This window comes from Pelecanus crispus, chromosome 1, assembly GCF_030463565.1.
Source record: "Pelecanus crispus isolate bPelCri1 chromosome 1, bPelCri1.pri, whole genome shotgun sequence".
Lineage (NCBI taxonomy): Eukaryota > Metazoa > Chordata > Aves > Pelecaniformes > Pelecanidae > Pelecanus > Pelecanus crispus.
Genome location: NC_134643.1, coordinates 64,408,912 through 64,430,732, shown reverse-complemented (window position 1 = coordinate 64,430,732; position 21,821 = coordinate 64,408,912). Strand labels below are relative to the sequence as shown.

General features: G+C 43.2%; 1 protein-coding gene across 1 annotated transcript in view; it reads left to right on the top strand.

The window, feature by feature from the left end:
* TBXAS1 (thromboxane A synthase 1) overlaps positions 1-13,627 on the top strand; it is a 231,588-nt gene extending 217,961 nt beyond the window's left edge. Inside the window, exons 10-13 of the mRNA XM_075706989.1 lie at positions 6,553-6,641; positions 9,069-9,206; positions 12,026-12,188; positions 13,439-13,627. Of these exons, the coding sequence (XP_075563104.1) occupies positions 6,553-6,641; positions 9,069-9,206; positions 12,026-12,188; positions 13,439-13,513 (465 nt within the window). The 3' untranslated portion in view covers positions 13,514-13,627. The remainder of the gene's footprint in view (positions 1-6,552; positions 6,642-9,068; positions 9,207-12,025; positions 12,189-13,438) is intronic.
* The last annotated feature ends 8,194 nt before the right edge of the window (positions 13,628-21,821 follow it).

Below are 21,821 nucleotides of genomic sequence, written 5' to 3'. Positions count from 1 at the left end.
GTGTCAGCATACTGGGAACCTGCCCCTTCCTTTGTGACAGCAAAGTGCCCCAGCCGCCCTGTCCCACTCCCAGTTATTTATTAGCTTTTCATTTAAGGGCACCCACTTCTCTTGGCACAGGAATCTGGGACTAGGTGGAGCTGACAAATTTACAAAACCGAGATTGAAACTTTTTTTTTTCTCCTTTCTTTTCGTCTGTAGCTTGCCTCAAAGGATTTCCTTAGTGATTTTCTTCTCTTTTCCTGCCTTTTTTTCCCCAGATCTTCTACCTGATGGCACTCATTCTGTTCTTGCTGATCACCATGTGTCAGTAGTAATGTAGGTGGAAGAGAATTTCTGACTGTTTTGGTTGCAGCATTTGTGTTTATCTGTTTGGTTTTGGGACACTGTTCAGTTTCAGGAAGTATTTTTATCTCACAGAAGTTTCCTTGTGAACAGTGATGCTACGAAGACCTTGTTTTAGCACCATGAAAGCTACTGGAGGTAGTGCAGGTCTGTCTTCTGTCAGGAGCTGAAGTCTTTGATTCGAAAAGCAAAGTAACATTAAAGAGAGTCGACACTGGTGTAACCTTACACTTCCTGGCTCTTTCCCCAGCACTATTGGGTACATACTTAGAACCACATTTTCCTCTCCCTTACACTGATACAACCCCAGGGAGCTGCGTGGATATGCACCAAAGCAATGGAGGGAACTTGGCTGCAAGGTCTGTGTGTAATGTGGTTATCAGTGCATAACTGGTGCGCTGGCCTTTCCCACCACCTCTGAACTTGGCATGCGAATCGGCACCTGCCGCTGCCTGCGCTTACGCGACTTGCACGGTGATGGACCTGGTGAGAGGGGAACGTGAAGGGTGGAGTATGGAGGAGGTGTGAGGGTGAGTGGCAGGTGATTTGAACAAAAAGCTGTAATACTAAATTTATTTCACACGCACAGTCTTTTTGAGTAGCCAGGAGGAGTTTGAGATGTCTGAAGCACTGAGTGCTGCTCCAGCTTGGGAAGTGCCTCAATGGGCAAAGTAACGCTCCCAAATCCAGTGAGCATCCACCAAGGGTGGGGGTGAGAGCCTTTGTGCTGCATTTTGATTTGAATGACAACCCAAGCAGATGAGGGAGGTGGCAGGTAACCCGTATGGAGTAAAGAAATAAAGGGAAAGCTTGAGAGTACATGTTTTGGATAGCCTTTGCTTGCTTCTGGGGAAAGAGGCATGAGGGGATGGAGCTGAGGACTTCAATGTTCATTTCTGAGAGCATGTGAGAAGGCACAATGCTGCTGGTGAGATTTTAGTGCTACCAAGGCGTGCTGTAAGGATTCAAGAGGAGAGATGCTAGGCAGCTCAGGAAGCCTCTTGCTGCTGCATCTTAATCTGGAAATCAGGCTTGTTCTATTTTTTGTTCCTGAACCTTGTTCTCACTTCTGTAGTCAAGAACTGAATATTTTGCTAGAATGTACCCTTCTGTAGGCCTCTGTCACTGGAAATGGCCAACAGACACTTGGTGATTTTAGGCAGGGTCTTCTCTATCTTAAAGCAGTGTATCTTAAAGCAACACCTTCTGCCATGACCTGCCTCCTGGGACGAGTGGGACTCAGGAGCTTCATGGTCCCGTTTCCCCAGCGGCAAGGGCTGGTTCTGCCTGGTGCTGTGCCTCGGGGAGACATCTCACTTGGCAGGTGCAGGCTGGACCGCAGACAGCAGAGAGAGATATTTTGCAGTAAGTATCGCATGCAGACAGCCTTAAGCATTTTTATTAGTATTTGGGCCAAGTTCTGAGGATAAAGCCAAGAAATTTTACTTCATCAACTTTGTCCCTGTTTCACTGCCTGACATTGTAGGGAGGTTTTAGTTTGGCGCTTTACAGGTATGCCAGCATGTTGTTGTGGAAGCGGTAAAACACGCAGCAAGCTTTCTTTAAGCAAGTTGAAGATAGACACCTGTTGAACCACCCCACCCCTTTTTTTCATTAATCTGCACACTGAGTGCTGTTCTGTCCCTAACCTTTCCTTTCTTGATACGGTTGTTGGAAAGGTTGTCATGGGGCAACCCTAACTTGACATACTATTCTTGCATTTCTTCCCCTTCTCCTAGGCTAAGCGTGGCACACCGGCTCTAGTTCTGTTAGGGGATGAGCAGCTCCTAGGTGTGACCAGAGAGGTCAAAACCCCAAGCACATTCTTTGATCTATCAGCAGCTTTTGATCCATTTGATCGAGAAACATTCTTGTCCTGTTTGTGAATCCTAGCTATGGCAATGGTCTGAATAGCTCTTTTGGCAATTTTAAAGGGGGGGTGGGTGAGAGTCACTGGGGATGATGCTGGCTTGTTTTTGACTCACCGCCTCCTATCCTCTTGCTATCCAAAGTCTGTGTTTTGGGGGAGAGCCGATGTGGGCTGTGTAGCTATGCATATGCAGATAACTCATGGATCTGCATCTGCACTTAAGCAGATCTGCACGTCGTCTCTCTGACATGGACTTTGTCACAGTCACACCTGCCCATGAGGCATTTGATTTGGATTGCAATTTCTCAGAAACCACAGCCGGTTCAGTCTCAGGCCATGACTCAGCAGCGCTAGTTATGAGGAATGTGGTCTCTGCAGCCTTCGCTGCTTCCAAATCAATTTCAGGTGCACTTTATACTCTGTCAGCTACACAAAATTTTCTGTTTTTTTTTTTTCTTTTCTGGCTGCTGAGCACCACCAGACCATGACCAATAGGATAAGTGGAAATCTTTTATTCACTGATGTGTACTTGGATTACTATTCCCAAAACAGAGGTGGTAGAGGAGGATCTGTGCCTCACTCAGCAGCTACTTTGGGGAAAAGTTAGTATCTTGTCTTAAACTGTCACTGAAGATGGGTTTATCCTGGACGTTGTATGGAAGCAACTGAGGTGCAGGCATATGTTCCCTTCTGCTGACTTGGCTGTGGTGACGCTAACCACAGCCAGCAAAGAGGAGCGAGCAACTGGGAACAGTAACATCTCAAACTGCAGCAGAAAGATTGGCGAGACCTCTCCTGTCAGCACTTGGATTCCCTTGGTGTTCATTGAGGAATTAAAAGTTAACTGAGGGTGGTGGCAAAAAATAGGTTTGCCTGCCTAGAAAACGCTAAAGCCAATACTGAAAAGCAGAGGTGGATCTGAAGGCAGTTATCTCTCTTGGAATTTATATGGGGATTAAAACACGTATCATCCTTATAGCACATAGGCGACTTTATAATCACTGCTGGTATTTCACCTCAGGGTACTCTGTGGGGTGAAGAATTAATTTCACTCCTTTTTCTAAGGAATAGAGGCCTGGGATTTGCTGTTAGTCATAAAGGAGAGTTTGTGGCCAAACTAGATGCTTTCTGGACCTCAGAAGTGATTGAACAGTCTGGGATGGGTCAGGGTGTACCACCACAACTCCAGAAATCAAACCAGGGAAACATGCATGCAGAGAAATGCCAGAAGATGTTACCAGGCCATTTCACTCAACAGGAAAAGACACTACAAGGCTGTGCAAAGTATAAGACAAACTGCTGTGCAAAGCAGTGGCTGCAAAACTAAAATACAGAATGTTTTATTACATGCAATGTGGTGCCTCCTTTCTCCCCCCACATCTCTACTTGATACAGAAATGAACCTCTTTCTTAATGAAAAAACACCCAATCTTGAGTAAGAGGCAATGCAGACTCCTTTTTTTGCAAGGGGTTAAAGCGGCATCTTTGCACAACACCACCCCCCACCCCAGCAAACCTGCCAGCAGTTGAAAGATATAAATAGGGACATTTAGGGAGAAAAGCGTATTTAAGTTACTTTGAAATGTGCTTGGCTAAAGGAATATTTTGAAGAGAGGGAGTGGAAAAACAAATGGAAAATATTTTCTTTGAAAGGGAAAAAAGAGCAGCAAACTGTCCTTCCTAAATAGAGATACTTGGCTGGTGTTTACTTTACACAGCCCTGGGTCAGACCTTGCAAACAACTACTAAATTAGGTCCAGCTACTTCGATACTAAAAGCATGGAAGTGCCAATAATTAAGTTGCATCAGATGTAGGAAGTGACTGATGTGTCTGCCATGCTCACGATAGCAAAGTTCACTGTGCTGCCATTTCACCGACCCCTTTTTCTTTATGTAAACAGAAGGAATTTTCTTCTAAGGAAAATCAGCTAATTTTGCACCTTTGTTTTGTTTTCTGAACTGCTAATCCCCTGAAGGTATAGAAGCTATTTGAAAGAGCAAATCAAAGCTCCCATAATTTAGTGTTATATTATTTGTTGATGTATGGTTTGATTTAGTGGCTACTTATTATATCAGGTTACCATATAATTATCTTAATTATTGACTCCAGAAGTAAGTAGAGGGATTATGAGAGAGACAGGAAGACCCAGTGGAAAGAGCATGGATCAGGGAATCGAACACATCACGGTGTGCTCTTGGCTCCACCACTCATTTATGCTGAGCCTGAAGTCTTGCCTCAGCCAGCCTGGCCATGAAATCAGGAGGGACTGCAGGGACAGGACTCGGATGCTGACCCAGGATTCAAAGAGATGCAGGAGAACAGTATAAGAAGGACAGAGGAAAGTTCTGAGAGAGATATGTAAAATTAGCAGAAAAAAAATTAATACAGACCACAGGATGCATTTGCATCACAGCGTGGAGCACCTATGTGGTCATGGAGAAGGGTAGTTTTGCCACAAAGGCCTGAAATTTGAATCCGATCACAGCTCACTTCCAGCCTCTGCTACTGATTTTCTGTGCAAAATCAGGTAGCCCTTGAATCTCTTTCTGCAAAGCAAGGATGATAAAAATCATCCTCCTGTCTTTGGTTTTAGCTGTTCAAATTATTGGAGCACAGCTCTTCACACAGCCTTCAGCCATGGTTCTCATGACATTGCTGCCATTTGTGGCTTTTAGTCTCCTAGTCCTTTGTCTGATAACCATCAACCAAAGCCAAAGGTCTGAGTTAGTAGGCACCACTGCAATATAAAAGCAACATTGAAAGGCCGTCAGTGCAGTCTATACTTCCTGTATTGATAATATTTGACATATACTGACAAAATACTTCATCTATTGACAAGCTGAGTTGCATCTTTTTCCCTGAGAGGAGCAGACACATTTGTTCTGCTCAGCCTGTGCAAATTACTTTCTCTGGTTTTGCTCTTCTTTCCTGAGCCAGAAAATGGGGATAATAGAATGTATCTATTTCCTTCCTAGAAAAGATCAGTTAATGTGAAATGGTGCATGGTGGCTTAGTGCTGAATAAGTGGGATACCCTAATCCAGCAAGGTATCCTCGTTCTATTGTACGCCTTTTCTGCATACCATCTGGAGTTGTTCTCTGCTTAGTATTTTCAGTATGTACCATATGTTTTTGCATGAAAATTCAATAAAATATGCATTATACATGAAAAGTGCTGTAGTAAATAAAGGAAGGATGGAATCCAGTCCCCTTTGTGAACGGCAGGGGCCCCAAATCTTCATAAAAGGTTTAGTCTAGCCTGACGTCTGTGCTTTTCTCCAATTTACTCTGTGTCAGTCTTTAGGAGATGCTCTAATTTAAAACAAAACTCTGCTTTCCTATCGTGGTTATTAGATGTACTTTGGCTGCCCTCTGCTGAGAGCACTGAATAAGACAGGGAAAATGTCCTTTTTCCAAGGAAGGTAACAGTGGGAGAGATTCTGTTTGTCCATGTGCTGAGTCGTGTCACTGCTGCTGGTGGTCGTCCGTGGTTTGGTGTCTCTCGCTGTCTGTCTGCTGCCTGTCAGAGGGTAAAGTCTTCTGAGCTATAGCGCTGTTTGAGTTTTACTGCCCACCACTCAGTGCAAGGGCCGGGTGGTTTTGTAGACTTATGAAAATGTGGTCTCAGGCATAGCCTGCCATGCAAAATGAAACAGCATTACACAAGGGGCGGCCACAAGAGCAAGCAGGCTTCTCTCCCCAGGCACCATTGCAATTCTGCTGGGTGAGATTTGAGCTCTACTTCAGCCCCCTCTACTCGGCAGATCAATTCACTGCTGTGTGCCATTCCTCATTGGGGTGCCAGTTTCCTCCAGTGCCATCTCCCACCCCATCACAGGCATCACAGCACTAGCACTTTGCTTTATTTCTATAACTGGGAAAGGGCAAAGGGTTTGCTCCAACATCAACAAGAATAACTGAAGGACTTGCTGTTTCTTGTGAACAAAATGCTCCTGATTTGCCCCACTCTCGTCTTTGGGAAGAAACAAGGGTCCTGTGCAGATTTTAGTGCATGTACAAAACAATAGCTCTGTTGTAGCTATTAATGCTCTCTGTAATGCCCTGTTTTTAATACTTCCTAGCAAGTTGATTTATTATTATATCTTCAGCTGGGCTGCGCACCAAAGCATTTTGATGATGAAAGGAATGTTATACACACATTTAATTACTGCCCACATTTTTGTATAATTTTATCATTTACTGTTCTAGATAAGACATTGAGTTCTTCTACAGGAAAAATGCCCAGTAAAAAATAGATGGTTTAAAAGCTAATCTGAGATGAGTTTGGCACTTAAATGTGAGGAAATGTAATTGTTCCTTTCTTCCTGCCTTTTCAGATGGTCCCTGATTACCAAAATGTGCAAGAACTCCCTTATCTGGACATGGTGATTGCAGAGACATTGCGCATGTACCCACCTGCATTCAGGTATCTTTTTTTTTTCCCCCTTCTGATTCTACAGGGTAGATCCCTAGCTCCATAATATGGAAATCTGCTGTTGGAAGACCAATGTGCCCTTGGTCTCTGTGCCAACATCAATACTGCTTGTGCATTTGAAAGATATAATGTAGCCTGTTGAAGGAAAACTGCCCAATACTGATATTCCTAAAGCAGTTTTTTACAATGGATTGGCCAAGATTGCTTCCTCACTGTTCTTCACATCCCCCAAGGTTAGAGGATGGAGCCATTTTGCAGCAGGACTGGCCTTAGAAAGCCAGATGCTCCTGCTTCCATATGCCTTGGGCTTTGGGGATACAGAGCAAAGACCTACCCTAGCCTGCTGGTCATTAAGATCCTGATCTGTGGAAGGGTTGCACATTCAGAAAGCTGTATTTTACATGTGTGTTTAACTTGGACCCCTACCGTTTTGTACTTAGTACTGTGTTACACTAATATAGCTAAGCTAATAGCTACATCCATTAAATTTTGAAAGTTTTGCCCCAATTCACACAAGAGTAATTTTACTAAGTTATGTTGATGAACTGAAAACAATGGGAAAAGAAATTAGAAAATTGTTTGATTGTCGAATTTCCAAGTTATCGCAAGCATAAATGCAAATGTTAAGAATGGAACTTTTCAAAGTGGTCAGCTGGTTGCACTGCTTCTTGTGAAGCCAGAGGAAAAATTCAGATGACTGGAAAGGAGCCAAAGCTGAGCTTGCTGTGAGAGGCTTTGAACAACTTACCCCACGACTGCAAGCACCTTAAAATAAAAAAGCTTAAAATCATATTCTCTTTTATATGCTTACAAAGATCAGAAGTCAAGATTTTTCAATGGACATCTGCAGGATTGTTCAGAGAATAAATGTCAAAGATACTTGCTCCTGGATGAGATGACTGGGCTTTACGATGTTATGCACGGTATACAAGAGGAAATTGTTTTGCCAGTTAAAGCATCAGGGATCTCTGAGTTTCAGCTGAAACACTGGGAAACAATCAATGTTTGTCAGATGGGAAACAGAATGAGAATGGAGCAAAGTTGTTCCGAAGTTTCGGTTGGCGTTGTCGGTGGTGTTTATTGATCTAGCTTTTACTTTGATGGATGTGGAATGGATAGGACAGCCCAGTGCCTTGGAAAGATGCTAATTGCCTATGACAGGATAATGCTGAGTTAAGGTAAAATTCAGTAGCAGTCAAGCTTGTTATAAAATGAGTTGGTTTTTTTTAAAAATTAACTTACTAGCCAGAGAAACTTCTTCCCCAGAACTCACGTTTCCACTATCACCAAATTCATGTAAGAATGAGAATGATGGCTTGTCAATGTGGTTTTTAGGATGCCAGTGTTTTGTTCCAGGTTTGGAGCCTCTGTTATTTGTCTATGAGAAAGAGAGAGATGGGTGACAGCAAGGAAATAATGTGTTCCTGTAATGATACCAGACTGTCAGCCCTGAAACTGAAATCTTTGTTCAACTTTTTAGGCACAGCATGGGGAGCAGCAAAGAGAGCTCCTGCACATTGGCTTGCCCCTGTGCTCCCAGCTGGTGCTGGGGAATAGCTCCTAGGCTGAGATCGCAGGGCACCCGCCTGGGTCTGGGCTGGTTTGGGGTCTGTAGTGACCACCCAAGCACCAAGAGATCTAGATCAGGATCTGCCACCACACGTGCACACCCACACACTGTTTTCTTATAAGTTTTACAGACCCAAGCTCAGCTTTGGCAGACAGCTTTTCTCAGTCGTCTTGTCACGATGAGGTTCCTAAGGACAGTCCTACTCTGTCACCTGTCACCACAGGGTGGGAGGAAACTGGAGAGTTTTGTTGCTAACGTCATGCCTATCTTTGATGAGTATATGTGAGCTGCAGTTTTCCAAGGCTTGTGAATTCGTTGTATTTTTGTAGCAGCAGCAGAACACTTAGCCCTAACGTTAAAACCATCCCTTGCTAAATTTCAGGTGCTGTCCCAATGTGGGGGAGCTTCTCAAATAAATAAACTCAAAACCTATATTCAATTTAATTTTTTTCTGAAGGCAAACCATCATACTCTTTCTGCCTGTTATTAGAGTTGACTGACACATTTCATCTGCAGTTTTCCTAAAAAATTAGTCTAAAACCAACATTAGCAGCAAAATTGCAGTTTAACAGTTAACATTTTGGAATACTGTAAGCAACCAGAAATGCTTTACTGTGAAAAGGGCAAAAGTTAGCCAGCTGGATTGGAACTGTGTGCTTCTAGGTGGAGATGGTTGTAAGCTGAGAAGACACTAGCATCAGTAATGATTGCTGTATTTATCTTCTGGGAAAGTGTTACTCCCAAAATCGTGGGGTCAGTCCAGCTGAAGAGATTGACTTTTATGGTTCCCTCCTGCTGTGTTTTTACCTTTATTAATCACCTGGCATACATGACACTTACTGTTGCAGGTTCACTCGGGAAGCAGCTAAAGACTGTGTAGTGCTGGGACAGCGTATTCCAGCTGGGGCTGTCATTGAAACTGCAGTTGGACATCTCCACCACAACCCTGAGTTCTGGCCAGAGCCTGAGAAGTTCATTCCTGAGAGGTGCGTGGAGTAGTGCTTTCCATTCTTAGGTTGAAGTTCTTATTTGGGCCTGTTTAGATCAAAGGCCTGCCTTAAATGCTGTTTCACTCGTTAGGGTGGGCACACGACTCCAACCTGTCCAGTGGAGACACCAGATCCCGCTGCTCCTTCACAGCCACAGTCACCCACTATTCACCTAAAGCAGTATTTCTACCGAGAGGAGCACAGTTTAATTTAGATCATAAGATATGTTATTTCTACCAAATTAGACAAGTGGTGATAGTGGTGCATCCCACAGAAGGTGCAGGTCTGGTCAAGGTTGCAATGTGGCGCACGTTTTCAGACCTGTTTCCAAATCAGATGCTGCAAATAGTGTCGCCTCTGGATGCAGAAATTCTGAGGTGAGATGGCGTATTCACTAGCGTGGAGCTACCCAGGAAACTCATCCAGCTCCTTGGCTGGTTTAGAGCAGTCTTTTCACCTGAGGTGTTGTAACGGTGTAGGTTACACTGTGAGTGGGGAACCTATCCCATCTCCCACTGGGAATTTGCTCTCTGTCCATACGTTAGGATCCTAGGTTCTTAGCTCTGCTTGGCAAGATGTATTTTCACAATAGAGCATTTATTCTCTTCAGCTGGCGGGGGGGCGCTGTCAAGCTGTGTTCGTGTACCCTGCCCTGTCTTACAGATGCTGAGTTGAGCTTACAGGGAGCGTTTCAGCTGATGCAGTGCTGTGTGGAAGCACAATTTTGTTTTGTGGACAGCTATATTTTAAGCTGTTCTGTGGGCAGCTGCATTTTAAGCTACCACTATGTTGGAAAGTCTACTAAGAAAAAAATTGCATGCTCCATGAACAACTGGGTGTGATGCGGGCAACGCAGAACAATCTTTGCCAGCAGGACAACATGTGTATGGTGTAGGTGGATTTGCCCGATGCTCCTTCTGGAGCAAATCTTGGTGTATGCTCTATCAGGCACCTTAGGCCATTAAGAAGAGCAATGCCAGGGTTAGAGAGCCCCAGAGCTTTTGTTGGGGAGGAATCTTAGCAATAACTGGAAGTCGGGGGGCGAAGGGGGGTGGTTTAGCAACACTTATCTAGAAATGCTGTCTTAATTGTTTATTCACCACTTTAACAGTAGTATGAAAGCGCATTACAGGGTAAAATGGATAGTGGGGGCTGCAGTCCCCTTGACTTACACAGTGCTGTTTGTAATGTATCTGAGATGAATTCCCTTTTGAAATTTCCCTGAGGAATGAAGCATAATTAGTAACACTCTCCCCAGCTTGTATCAGCTGGTAATGTTAGTAAGAATTATAAAATAAGAGCTTAACAAAAAATAAATTAATTCAGCTACAGCCTTTTTTCCTCTAATATTTTGTTTTGAAATCTGCCTCAGGAATAATACAAAGGAGACTTTAAATTTACCAGAATGATATATGGGGGTGAGCAAGGCAAGAATTGCATTGACCTGTTTGCATGGGATATGCAGCAGTGCTCAGTACATGAGTTAATGGTCCTTCAATCACAAATTACGGGCTTCAGTAGTACTTTCTGCAGTAGTATCCCAATTTTATTTAGGATATCTAAGCATGGGGATGGTGTTAGCAGAAATACACAATATTATTTTTTTCCAAACCTCAAAACAGCCTGTATTACCTCATCGCTTTCTACCCTGCATGTGTTATCTGGGCCTTAGCAGTCTAAAGTTCTTGCAAACTGTATCCAAACAGATGAGAGATTTTCAGGGATGACCCTGTACATGAAGGACAGAACTTTTATCCACATACAGAACTGGAAAAGTAGTTCTGTACTACCAGAACAACTCCAAATATCTTATGACATGGGAGGACTCTGTAGATTTCCAGGGTAATGCCGTCGCTGCAAAGTTCCTTATTTTAAGGAAGTACTCTGATCAGTTACTCAGCACAGGCTGGGATGAGCCTCACCTTGTTGATTATGCATTGGCCCTAATAATTGTACTGACTCATACTCTGTATTCGTCTGTACATACTCTGTCCAGTATATATCCATCTTTGCAGGTGTTGACACAGAGAGTTTAATTTTTTTCCTTTGGACTGTTGTTCAAATAGGAATTTTTTTCCCTTGTAAGAAAAAAAAAAAAGCCTCATTTCTAATGGGTTGATCAAGTATTTTAAAGCTAGCTAGCTGATGCAGATCTGCGTACAGGCTGCCACATTGAGCAGTCTTTCCAATCGGACTGAGGTACTTAAGCTCTAAGAAAAGCAATGTCTGCAATTTCAATGTTTCCCAACTGGCAACCTGGTCTCTTTGGGCCAAAAGCAGAAGAATGACCGTATTGAATTGTAATAGCTGTCTTCCACAGCCTGTCCAATCCCATGAGATTTCATCTCCCCTTGCAAGCTTCAAAGAGAAATTCCCATTGATCTGCTTCTGCGGTGCACAGCAGGGGAGTGCTGTTGCTAATTCTAGTTAGTTCACATTGAAGCCCATTAGTTTCCTCTTAGCTGCAATGTCTCCCTCATACATGCAAAGGTCTATACAGCTAGCATGTCTGCACCTGAAGTTATTCTTCTGAGCATGGTCACCGAATGAAGGCAATTCATTAAAGACAGATTGGAAGTAATACTAATGCCTGTCTGTTCTCTCCTGGAATCACCAATGACAAAGGCTGATGGCCACAAGTCAATCATCTGTTTACTTAAGGGCATCAGCCCCATCAGGACATAATCTTTCAATAGTCCCCTTGACCTGTTCATTAAGACCAATTGAAATAACCACCTTTTGAGATGTAAATTAAAAACATGGAATCAGGAACAAAAAGCATTTCTTGAACTGGTTTCCATCTCTGCACCTTCTAGGTTTACAGAGGAGGCCAAGAAGGAACGCCATCCCTTTGCATACCTGCCCTTTGGGGCAGGACCCCGTGGCTGCATGGGCAGGAAGATGGGTTTGCTGGAGACAAAAATTACTCTGCTGAGGATTTTGCAGAAGTTTCAGTTTAAGACTTGCTCAGAGACTGAGGTTTGTACACACAGAGGCTGGAAGGCCTGTCATGGTTTAGCCCCTGTTGGCAACCAAGACCCACACAGCTGCTCACTCACCCTCCCCCCTGGTGGTATGGGGGAGAGAATCAGAAGGGCAAAAGTAAGAAAACACAAGGGTTGAGATAAGAACAGTTTAATAATTATTATTATTATTATTATTAATAATAATAATAATAATAATAATAATAATAATAATAATAATAATAATAATGTAATGAAAAGGAGAACAACAAGAGAGAGAAACAAAACCCGGCGGGAGGAAAGGGAACCCAAGTGATGCAACCACTCACCACCTGCTGACCAACGCCCAGCCAGTCCCCGAGCAGCAATCGCTGCTCCCTGGCCAACTCCCCCCACCTTATATACTGAGCATGATGTCATATGGTATGGAATAGCCCTTTGGTCAGTTTGGATCAACTATCTTGGCTCTGCCCCCTCCCGGTTTTTTGTGCACCTGGCAGAGCATGGGAAGCTGAAAAAGTCCTTGACCAGTGTAAGTACTGCCTAGCAACAACTAAAACATCAGTAGGTTATCAACATTGTTCTCATGCTAAATCCAAACCACAGCACTATGCCAGCTACTAGGAAGAAAATTAACTCTAACCCAGCCAAAACCAGGACAAGGCCACACTTGTCAACTTCAGTGTGTTGACAGTGTGTCCTAGACAGGACGGCTTACTTGCCTTTGTGACTTTCTCTTCATCTGAGAAAATTGCTAGAGCCACTTCCACAATAAGGAGCAATAAGAGGCCCAAACTGCATGTTTTTATTAAAATGTGATTTAACCTTTATGATTTTTCCAACAAAACAGTTACACACCCCTGCCTTAGTGGAGAGCAGTGTAGCAACACTGCAGTCAAAATATCTTGATTTATGCAGGGTGAGAATGGGTGTACATCTTTCACGGGATCTCAGCATTTTAGTATATGCCTATTGCTATATATATTGCACCTGGCATTTACTCAGCAGCTCTAGAGTTTACAGAGTTAATTTCTTTCTGTTCAGATCTACAATATACCTGGGCAACTGCTGCCTCAGCCTCTGGCTATAAATTCTATTTAATATTATACTACCACAGCTGACTGTAAAACAAGTACTTTACAGCTTCCACAGTAATCCTGGTATGAATTGGTCCCCCAGAAAAAATGTCTGTCTGTATGTGGGGGTGTTATACACACATAAACAAATACATACAACTGTACATAAGATGCTCTTTTTTTATTTCAGATTCCTTTGCAGCTGAAATCAAAAGCCACACTTGGACCAAAAAATGGAGTCTACATTAAGCTAGAATCTCGCTAAAAGAAAATGTACATCCTGAAACATCCTGGGATGGGAGCCCTTGTTCAGTGACTCACTGGGTGTAATTATCTTTTCAAAACCCCAAAGACAGGTAGGAGCCTAAGTCCCACTGGTGGTCAGGCCTCACTGCCCTCCTGTGGGAGATCCTACAGTCACTTCTTAAAATGAGAGGTGGACTCCACAGTCATTTGGTGGTTTTCAAATTGCTGTGAAAAGTATCTGTAAAGAGGCATCCCACTTTCACTTGCTTTTCTACATTACACTTCCGTTCACTCATCTTTGAGAATGCTTTTTTCATGCTCAAGTTCAATGAATGGAGCAGGTGTGAAGCATACACTAGATTTACAATGGATTTTAATTACAATTCATTATCTCACACATCCTTCTCATGCACTTGTAAGTCCCCTAAGCCCCAGAGGCACCACAGTTACAGCAGAAGACCTAGGATCCAGTACATTGGATTTTGTCTTGAACTCTGCTAAAAATCAAAGCGGAGTCTCCTGGAGAATGCTTAATCTCTCCCTATGTCTCTAAAGTGGAAGGAGTTGCACCTTCTTCATGCTTTTGAAGTGATTTGAAATACACTTATTTTTAACAATTTGCACTTGGCATATTGCATCAACATAACTGAAGAGAAATGAAGAGTTCCCCTGTTTACCAGGTAAGTTCCTGTAGCTAAGGCTGAAGAAATGAGGTGGCAAAGTGTTTTGCTGGTTACTGAACTGCTGTTGGAAAGGTGGATACAAAAGAAGATACAAATGTAATGAAAGCAGGAAGACTGGAGGAAATTTAAGGGTATTCAGAAGGTGTTGGTATATCTGCTTCCCTGCTTTGAGGCCTTTCCTTTCCAAGCACTGCAGTTGGCACCATCCTTGTCTAGCTCATTGACTCAAGGAAATTAAGAGCGCTGCGTACACTAAAGCCAATGGCAAGGGAGTGGGATCCAGGATCATCAGTCCCAGCAGCTCTCTTGATTCCTTATGTGACCCTGGAGCAGGTTATGTCCCAAGTGCCTCACTCCACTCAGGAAGGAACTTGTCTGATTGCCAGCTGCAGCAGCACCATGGATCCATTCAAGCTATATGACTGTGCACATGCATCTTCACAGCCAAAGCAGCAGTATGCTTTCATGCTTCGCATTCCCTCCATGCTCTTTCCTACTCCTCTACAAAGCCCTTCAAGCACCACACAGCTTGTGGAGCATCACACAGCAGTGATTGACCTGAAAAACAACCATTTCCTTCAGTGGGCACCACAAAGGTGGTTGGCTGTACAACAAAACCATGGAAGGACATAGTCTCAGGCACCTTTGTTTTTCTTTTTTCTTTTTTCTTTTTTTAAGTTTTTATAAATAACAAAAATTCTTATGGCACCATAAGAATAAGGAAGCACCTTTCAGTTCTTTGCACGTGTTGACTTCCTGCTTGCTGACATACTCTGCTCGAGGTTTCCTTAGGTACAGTATCTCTCTTGGTGGTATGCACAGAGAAGTGTCATGGCAGCAGTAGGAAGAGACTGACTGCTCAGCTTCACTGCAAGGATTGCTGGAAGGAGCCATCTGCTCACTGATCCCTAGCTGTAGTTTCTCTCCAACAAGCACCTTTTGAGGCCTTCTTCCCACATGCTGCCTTAACACTGATCAAATTACTGTTTCTTGCTCCTGGAAGATTTTGGCTTTTTCTTTCATGGGTTTTTTGTTGTTGGGTTTTTTGTTTTTTTTTTAAACCAGAACTGTACAGGTAATAGTGGTACAATACTGCTCTGGCAGTCTTAGAATTGTTCCTATTTCCGTGGAGCATCTCTGGCATGCTAATAAAGTGTCCTGTTACAGACACACTGATTATATGAATTACTGATGGAGTCATTGTTATTTATTTGAAAAGCAATATACTCTATATACCCTAATTTCTACACATTATCCATCATTTTCCCTCATGAAAGTAGTGTGCTGACAGCTGATTTACTGTACACCTTATACATACAACTGGCAAAAAGCTGGATGGGCCTTGCATAAAAACGTGCCAGCTACTTGAATGAGCAGGAAGCTCATTCCAGTTTGAAGTCAACTGTCAAAGGCGTGTTCGTCCCTTCAGAATTTTTTTACTGCTTTTAATTCATTACGTGACTTAGCAGGTCATTGCATGCTTCATTTTTGAACAAAGACTCCAACCCTAATTCAGCTTATATCTTTCTTCAATATGCTTTTGTATTGACTGTTCTACAGCTTATCTGAGTGCTGTTTATATCCTCAATATTTGTCTGAGAGAGTGCCACTAATGTGTACAGTAGTTGAACAACTCATATTTCTGTGCCTGAACAGAGCACTATCATCTTGAATACCATGTTGACTCCACTGGAAAAAAACCAGTATTGCAGCAGCTGCAACCATGCATCACATTTTACAGGCTTGGAAACTGCACCAAGAGTCTTTCCCAGCCACTTCTAAGTTGAACACAGACAGTATGTGTGCAAGTAAACTCATTTGAGTCTGAGCTAATGTTTTTTCAACAGTCCTACAAAGTTTTCTGGTTAGGAAGTATTATCTATTTTCACCTGTCAGTTTGTAGTGGTATGGAATAGAAGAATTATTTTTGCAGCTGTGGGCCAAGCCACGTTTCTAGAAGTGCATCATCCCTTGTTCTACATGCAGGCCCAGCAAGGCAGCTAAAGAACTAAGACAGAGAAAAGGCTGCCAACTCTTCAGTACTATAGGAAGAGCCCCAAGCCATTTCTTCCTTTTAAACAACAGCTGCTGATAGAGTCACCAGACACTGCAGAGTCTTCCATTTTACCAGGATACTTAATGATGCTGGCCCTCTCCCTGGCTGCGTGGGCTCAGCAACATACCTAAAGAAAGAGCTGTGTCGAGGGACTGGCTCTGCTCTAGCCCCCTGGAAGCACAACTCTGCAAAAACGGGACAAGACTGATAGCAGCTCTGCAAACAAGAAACTGGTAATACCCTGTTATCACAGTGTGTTTGTGCACTCATATAACACGGTCCCAAACTGATCCTGAGCAGAATTGTCTTTAGTATTCATCAAAAAAAAAACCAAAAACCCCACAACCTACCAAAAAGTTATGTTCATACTTGCAACATCAAAATGGAACTTTATACCCTTAAGTTATGGTGACTGTTAGCATTTGTGGTACAGCATGCTTCAATCAGCAGCAGTTGATTCTAGGGAGGAACAAGGAAGCTGATTTAAAATAATTTCTCTCCTCAGAAACAGTAAGTGTGTTGTCTTGCATTGCTGAGCTGTGGGCTTGTTTAAAATTGGGCATGTCTGTTTTACAAAAGGGTCTTAGTCATTCTCTGACAGCTGATATGAAGCACAGGCTGGTTGGTAAAGGAAGCTTCTATTAAAAAAAAAATCTTCTTGGAGTTTGTAATGATTATAGAAAGCTGTCAGTATAAAGTGGTATTTTTAATGAGAGCATCGAGATACAAAACCTTTACAGTTCTGTACTTTATAAATAGTATTCCTGGAAAAACGGAGCTGGACGTTAAAAATTATTATGCTTGATTGATTGTAAATTTGAACTACCTGTTCTTACCTGGCATTAAACTGCAGAATTTCCTCTCTGTGTGGGATACTTTCTGAAATGACCGCCTTCTCATTTCCCATTGTTAAATGATGTTTCCCTCTTGGACACAGTAGTAAATATGCTAAAAGAATTTGAAGCTGAGTTACAAACTGTTTATTTCATTGCTTGCTTAGTGCACTGGCCCTGCTTTCTTTCTTCTGACTGTGGAAAGTCTGATGACTCTCTAAGAAAGATGTTTGCTCCCTGCACTGCTGAGTGCTATGGCTACTTTCAAAGAGGGAGCAGGATTCCCCCAATTGCTAAGATTTTTGCAAGTAGACATGAAGCCATGACCTGACCTGAAACAAGAAGTGCAAGGGAGGTATTCAGGCCTGCACAGCCTATCCCCTGGTGCTGTGGTTTAGCGCCTGTCAGCAACCAAGCACCACACAGCTGCTTGCTCACCCTACCCCCCGCCCCGATGGGATGGGGCAGAGAACTGGAAGGGCAAAAGTAAGAAAGCACATGGATTGAGATAAGAACAGTTTAATAATTGAAATAAAATAATAATAACAATTATTATTATAATACCAACAACGATAATAAAAAACTGTAATGAAAAGGAGAACAACAAGAGAGAGAAACAAAACCCAGGAAAAACAAGTGATGCAACCGCTTACCACCCACCAACTGACACCCAGCCAGTCCCCAAGTAGCGATTGCTGCTCCCCCAGCCAACCTCCCCCCCCACCCCCAGTTTATATACTGAGCATGACGTCATATGGTATGGAATAACCCTTTGGCCAATTTGGATCAACTATTCTGGCTGTGCCCCCTCCCAGTGTCTTGTCCACCTGGCAGAGCATGGGAAGCTGAAAAAGTCCTTGACCGGTGTAAGCACTGCCTAGCAACAACTAAAACATCAGCGTGTTATCAACATTGTTCTCATGCTAAATCCAAACCACAGCACTGTGCCAGCTACTAGGAAGAAAATTAACTCTAACCCAGCCAAAACCAGGACACATGCTTAGAGATGACATCCAGAATGAGCTGTTCCATCACCTTTGCAGGGATGGAGGTGAGACCGACTGGCCTGTGGTTTCCTGGGTCTTCCTTCTTGCCCTTTTTGAAGATTGGAGTAATATTGGTTTTCCTCCAGTCTTCAGGCACCTCTCCTATTCTCTATGACCTTTTAGTGATGGAGAGTGGCTTAGCAATAACATCTGCTAGCTCCCTCAGCACTCGTGGGTGCATCCCATTGGGACCCATGGATTTCTGGGTGTCCAGTTTGCCTAAATGATCTCTAACCTGATCCTCCTCGACCAAAGCAAAATCTTCCTTTCTCCAGACTTTCTCTCCTCCCTCCAGGGTCTGGGATTCCTGAGGGCCAGCCTTAGCAGTAAAGGCTGAAGCAAAGGTGGCATTCAGTATCTCCGCCTTTTCTGTATCCTCCATCACCAGGGCACCCGCCTCATTCAGCACTGAGCCCACATTTTCCCTAGTCATCCTTTTGCTATTGATGTACTTGAAGAAGCCCTTCTTGTCCTCGACATCCCTTGCCAGATTTACATTACAGATTACAGATTACAAGTGGACCTTAGCCTTCCTCACTGCATCCCTGCATACACTGACAATGTTCTCATATTCCTCCCAAGTGGCCTGTCCCTTTTTCCACATTCCATAAATTTCCTTCTTCCATTTGAGTTTTGCCAGAAGCTCCTTGCTCATCCATGCAGGTGTCCTGCCCCCTTTGCTTGATTTCTTACTCGTAGGGATGCATTGATCTTGAGCTTGGAGGAAGTGATGCTTGAATATTAACCAGCTTTCTTGGACCCCCCTGCCTTCTAGAGCCCTAACCCATGGGATTCCTCCAAGTAGGTCCTTGAAGAGGCCAAAGTTAGCTCTCTTGAAGTCCAGGGTTGTAATCCTACTTATTGCCCTGCTTCCTGAACTCCACCATCTCATGGTCACTGCAGTCGAGGCTGCCCCCAACCTTCACATCCCCAACCAGTCCTTGTTTGTTTGTCAGTACGAGGTCCAGCAGCACACCTCTCCTCATTGGCTCCTCCACCACCTGTGTCAAAAAGTTACCATCAATGCTCTGCAGGAACCTCCTGGACTGCGTGTGCCTAGCTGTGTTGTCTTTCCAGCAGATATCAGGGTGGTTGAAGTCCCGCATGAGAATCAGGGCCTGTGATTGTGAGGCTACTTTCAGCTGTCTGTAGAAGGCCTCATCGACTTCCTCTTCCTGATCAGGTGGCCTGTAGTAAACTCTCACAACAATGTCACCCATATTAGCCTGCCCCTTAATTCTTACCCATAAGCTCTCAACTCGTTCTTCATCCACCCCTAGGCAGAGCTCGATACATTCCAGTTGCTCTCTCACATAAAGAGCAACTCCATCACCTTGCCTTGCTGGCCTGGCTTTCCTAAAAAATAGCCATCCATGACAGCATTCCAGTCAAGCGAGCCATCCCACCATGTCTCCGTAATTGCAATAAGATCATGGCCCAGCAACTGCACACAGATCTCTAATTCTTCCTGTTTATTCCCCATGCTGCGTGCATTCATGTACAGGCATTTCAGAGAGGTAATTGAGCATATATATTTCCCAGGAGGGGTGCAAGAGGATCCACCATAGCCATACACACCCTTGAGGTGATTGGGCTTCTGGTTTTCATCCTGGGAGGCAGCTAAGGAACATTTGTCACTGCTCTGGTTGGCCTGGCTTACTCCCAAGCTGGATGCGATGGCAAGGGCACTGCCACTTTGGACCCTGCCCCCCAAGTCCTTCAGTTCCTGCTCAGCTTCTTAAGTAGCCAAGAGATATCCTCCTCACTCAGAAAAGATGTTTAATATCGATTTTTGTCTAAAGCCTAGATTTAATGGAAACAACTCTTTAATCCATTCATTTCCAAATGCAATCCAAACAGCTGTGGAGGGACTCCACTACTTAACAGCAGCATCTTTAAGAAAGTTGCCAAGAACTCAGAAACGTAGTGAAACATGGTGCTTTTAGTATTGAGAGAAAAACATTACAAGGAATGTAGTGGTTTGAATACCTCTTTATTTAATACACACAAGAAAGTTGCCACTGCAGTTTCAAAAGTGGAAAAACGTGGTAACTTTTCTTTTTTGTGTTAATGGAGAAATAACAGATGAGAAAGTAACACAACCAGCCATTTTATTCCAGTTATTTTACTTAACACACATACATGCACGCACTTACACATCCCCTCCAAGAATTAAGTTAAAGGTTTTAAAAATATTACTAGACATCAAAAATGTTATTGAAAATATCTCAACTTTTGGCATGAAAAAATGTTTCTTTCAATTTTCTGGCAAAAGATTAACATGACTTTAGCTATTCCAGTTCTTAGCTGAAATGTTGGTTGTGTTCAGAGGAAGAAATGCATACTACCAGTCTTCTCATTTGCCATGAACACGTAGATGAAGGTATTTTTTGTTTCGGCAGAAAAATCTTAACTTTGCACAGGTATGAAAGCCTTCATACGTAATGTTATCCTCCTCAATGAATGTAGTATTTGCTGACAAGAGATTTATCATGTATGTTCTATTACAGATCTTTCAAAAGAAAGCATACAGTCAATGTGCTTTTCCACATCCTGTGTTTTTACTGCATTTAAACACGAATAGGTTTTATCATGCATAATTATAGTTTTACAGTTCATATAAAAAGGAATTCTGCACAGCCTTAATCCAGCTAATCATGGCTAAGATCCTGGTTCACAGTGCTGAAGTAATAAAGTTACCCAGTGTACACCTGTCAATCATCATCCAGATGAATTAAAAAGAAGTGATTCTAGAATACAGGTAGAGATGAGCTTTTTTTGCTCCTATACAAAGTGTATCTTAAGGCTTTTGCAGTACACTATAGCTAACAAGTACTCATTTAGGAGCATTAAAGCTGTGATAAAGTATCTGTCTATGCATCAGCAACTTAAATCTTAAGAAATACTTGACAGTTCAGGATGTTTCATTATCTGCATACGTGTATGCTCACTGCTGAACATTAATAACATCTTTTGCTGGTGTCATGGTTTAACCCCAGCCAGCAACAAAGCACCATAGAGCCGCTCACTCACTCCCCCCGCGGTGGGATGGGAGAGAGAATCAGAAGAGTAAAAGTGAGAAAACTTGTGGGTTGAGATAAAGACAGTTTAATAGGTAAAGCAAAAGCCATGCACACAAGCAAAGCAAACCAAGGAATTCATTCACTACTTCCCATCAGCTGCCAGGTATTCAGCCACCTCCAGGAAAGCAGGGCTCCAACACACATAATGGTTACTTGGGAAGACAAAATGCTGTAACTCCGAATGTCCCCCCCTTCCTTCTTCTTCCCCTAGCTTTACAAGCTGAGCATGATGTCATATGGTGTAGAATAGAACAGAATAGAATCATTAAGTTTGGAAAAGACCTCCAAGATAATCTAGTCCAACCATCAACCCAACACCATCATGCTTACTAAACCATGTCCTAAAGTGCCACGTCTACGTGTTTTAACACCTCCAGGGACAGTGACTCCACTACCTCTCTGGGCAGCCTGTTCCAATGCTTGACCACTCTTTGAGTAAAGAAGTCTTTCCTAATATCCAATCTAAACCTCCCCTGGCGCAGCTTGACCCCATTTCCTCTCGTCCTATCACTAACTGCTTGGGAGAAGAGACCAACACCCACCTCACTACAACTTCCTTTCAAGTAGCCATAGAGAGCGATAAGGTCTCCCCTCAGCCTCCTCTTCTCCAGGCTAAACAATCCCTC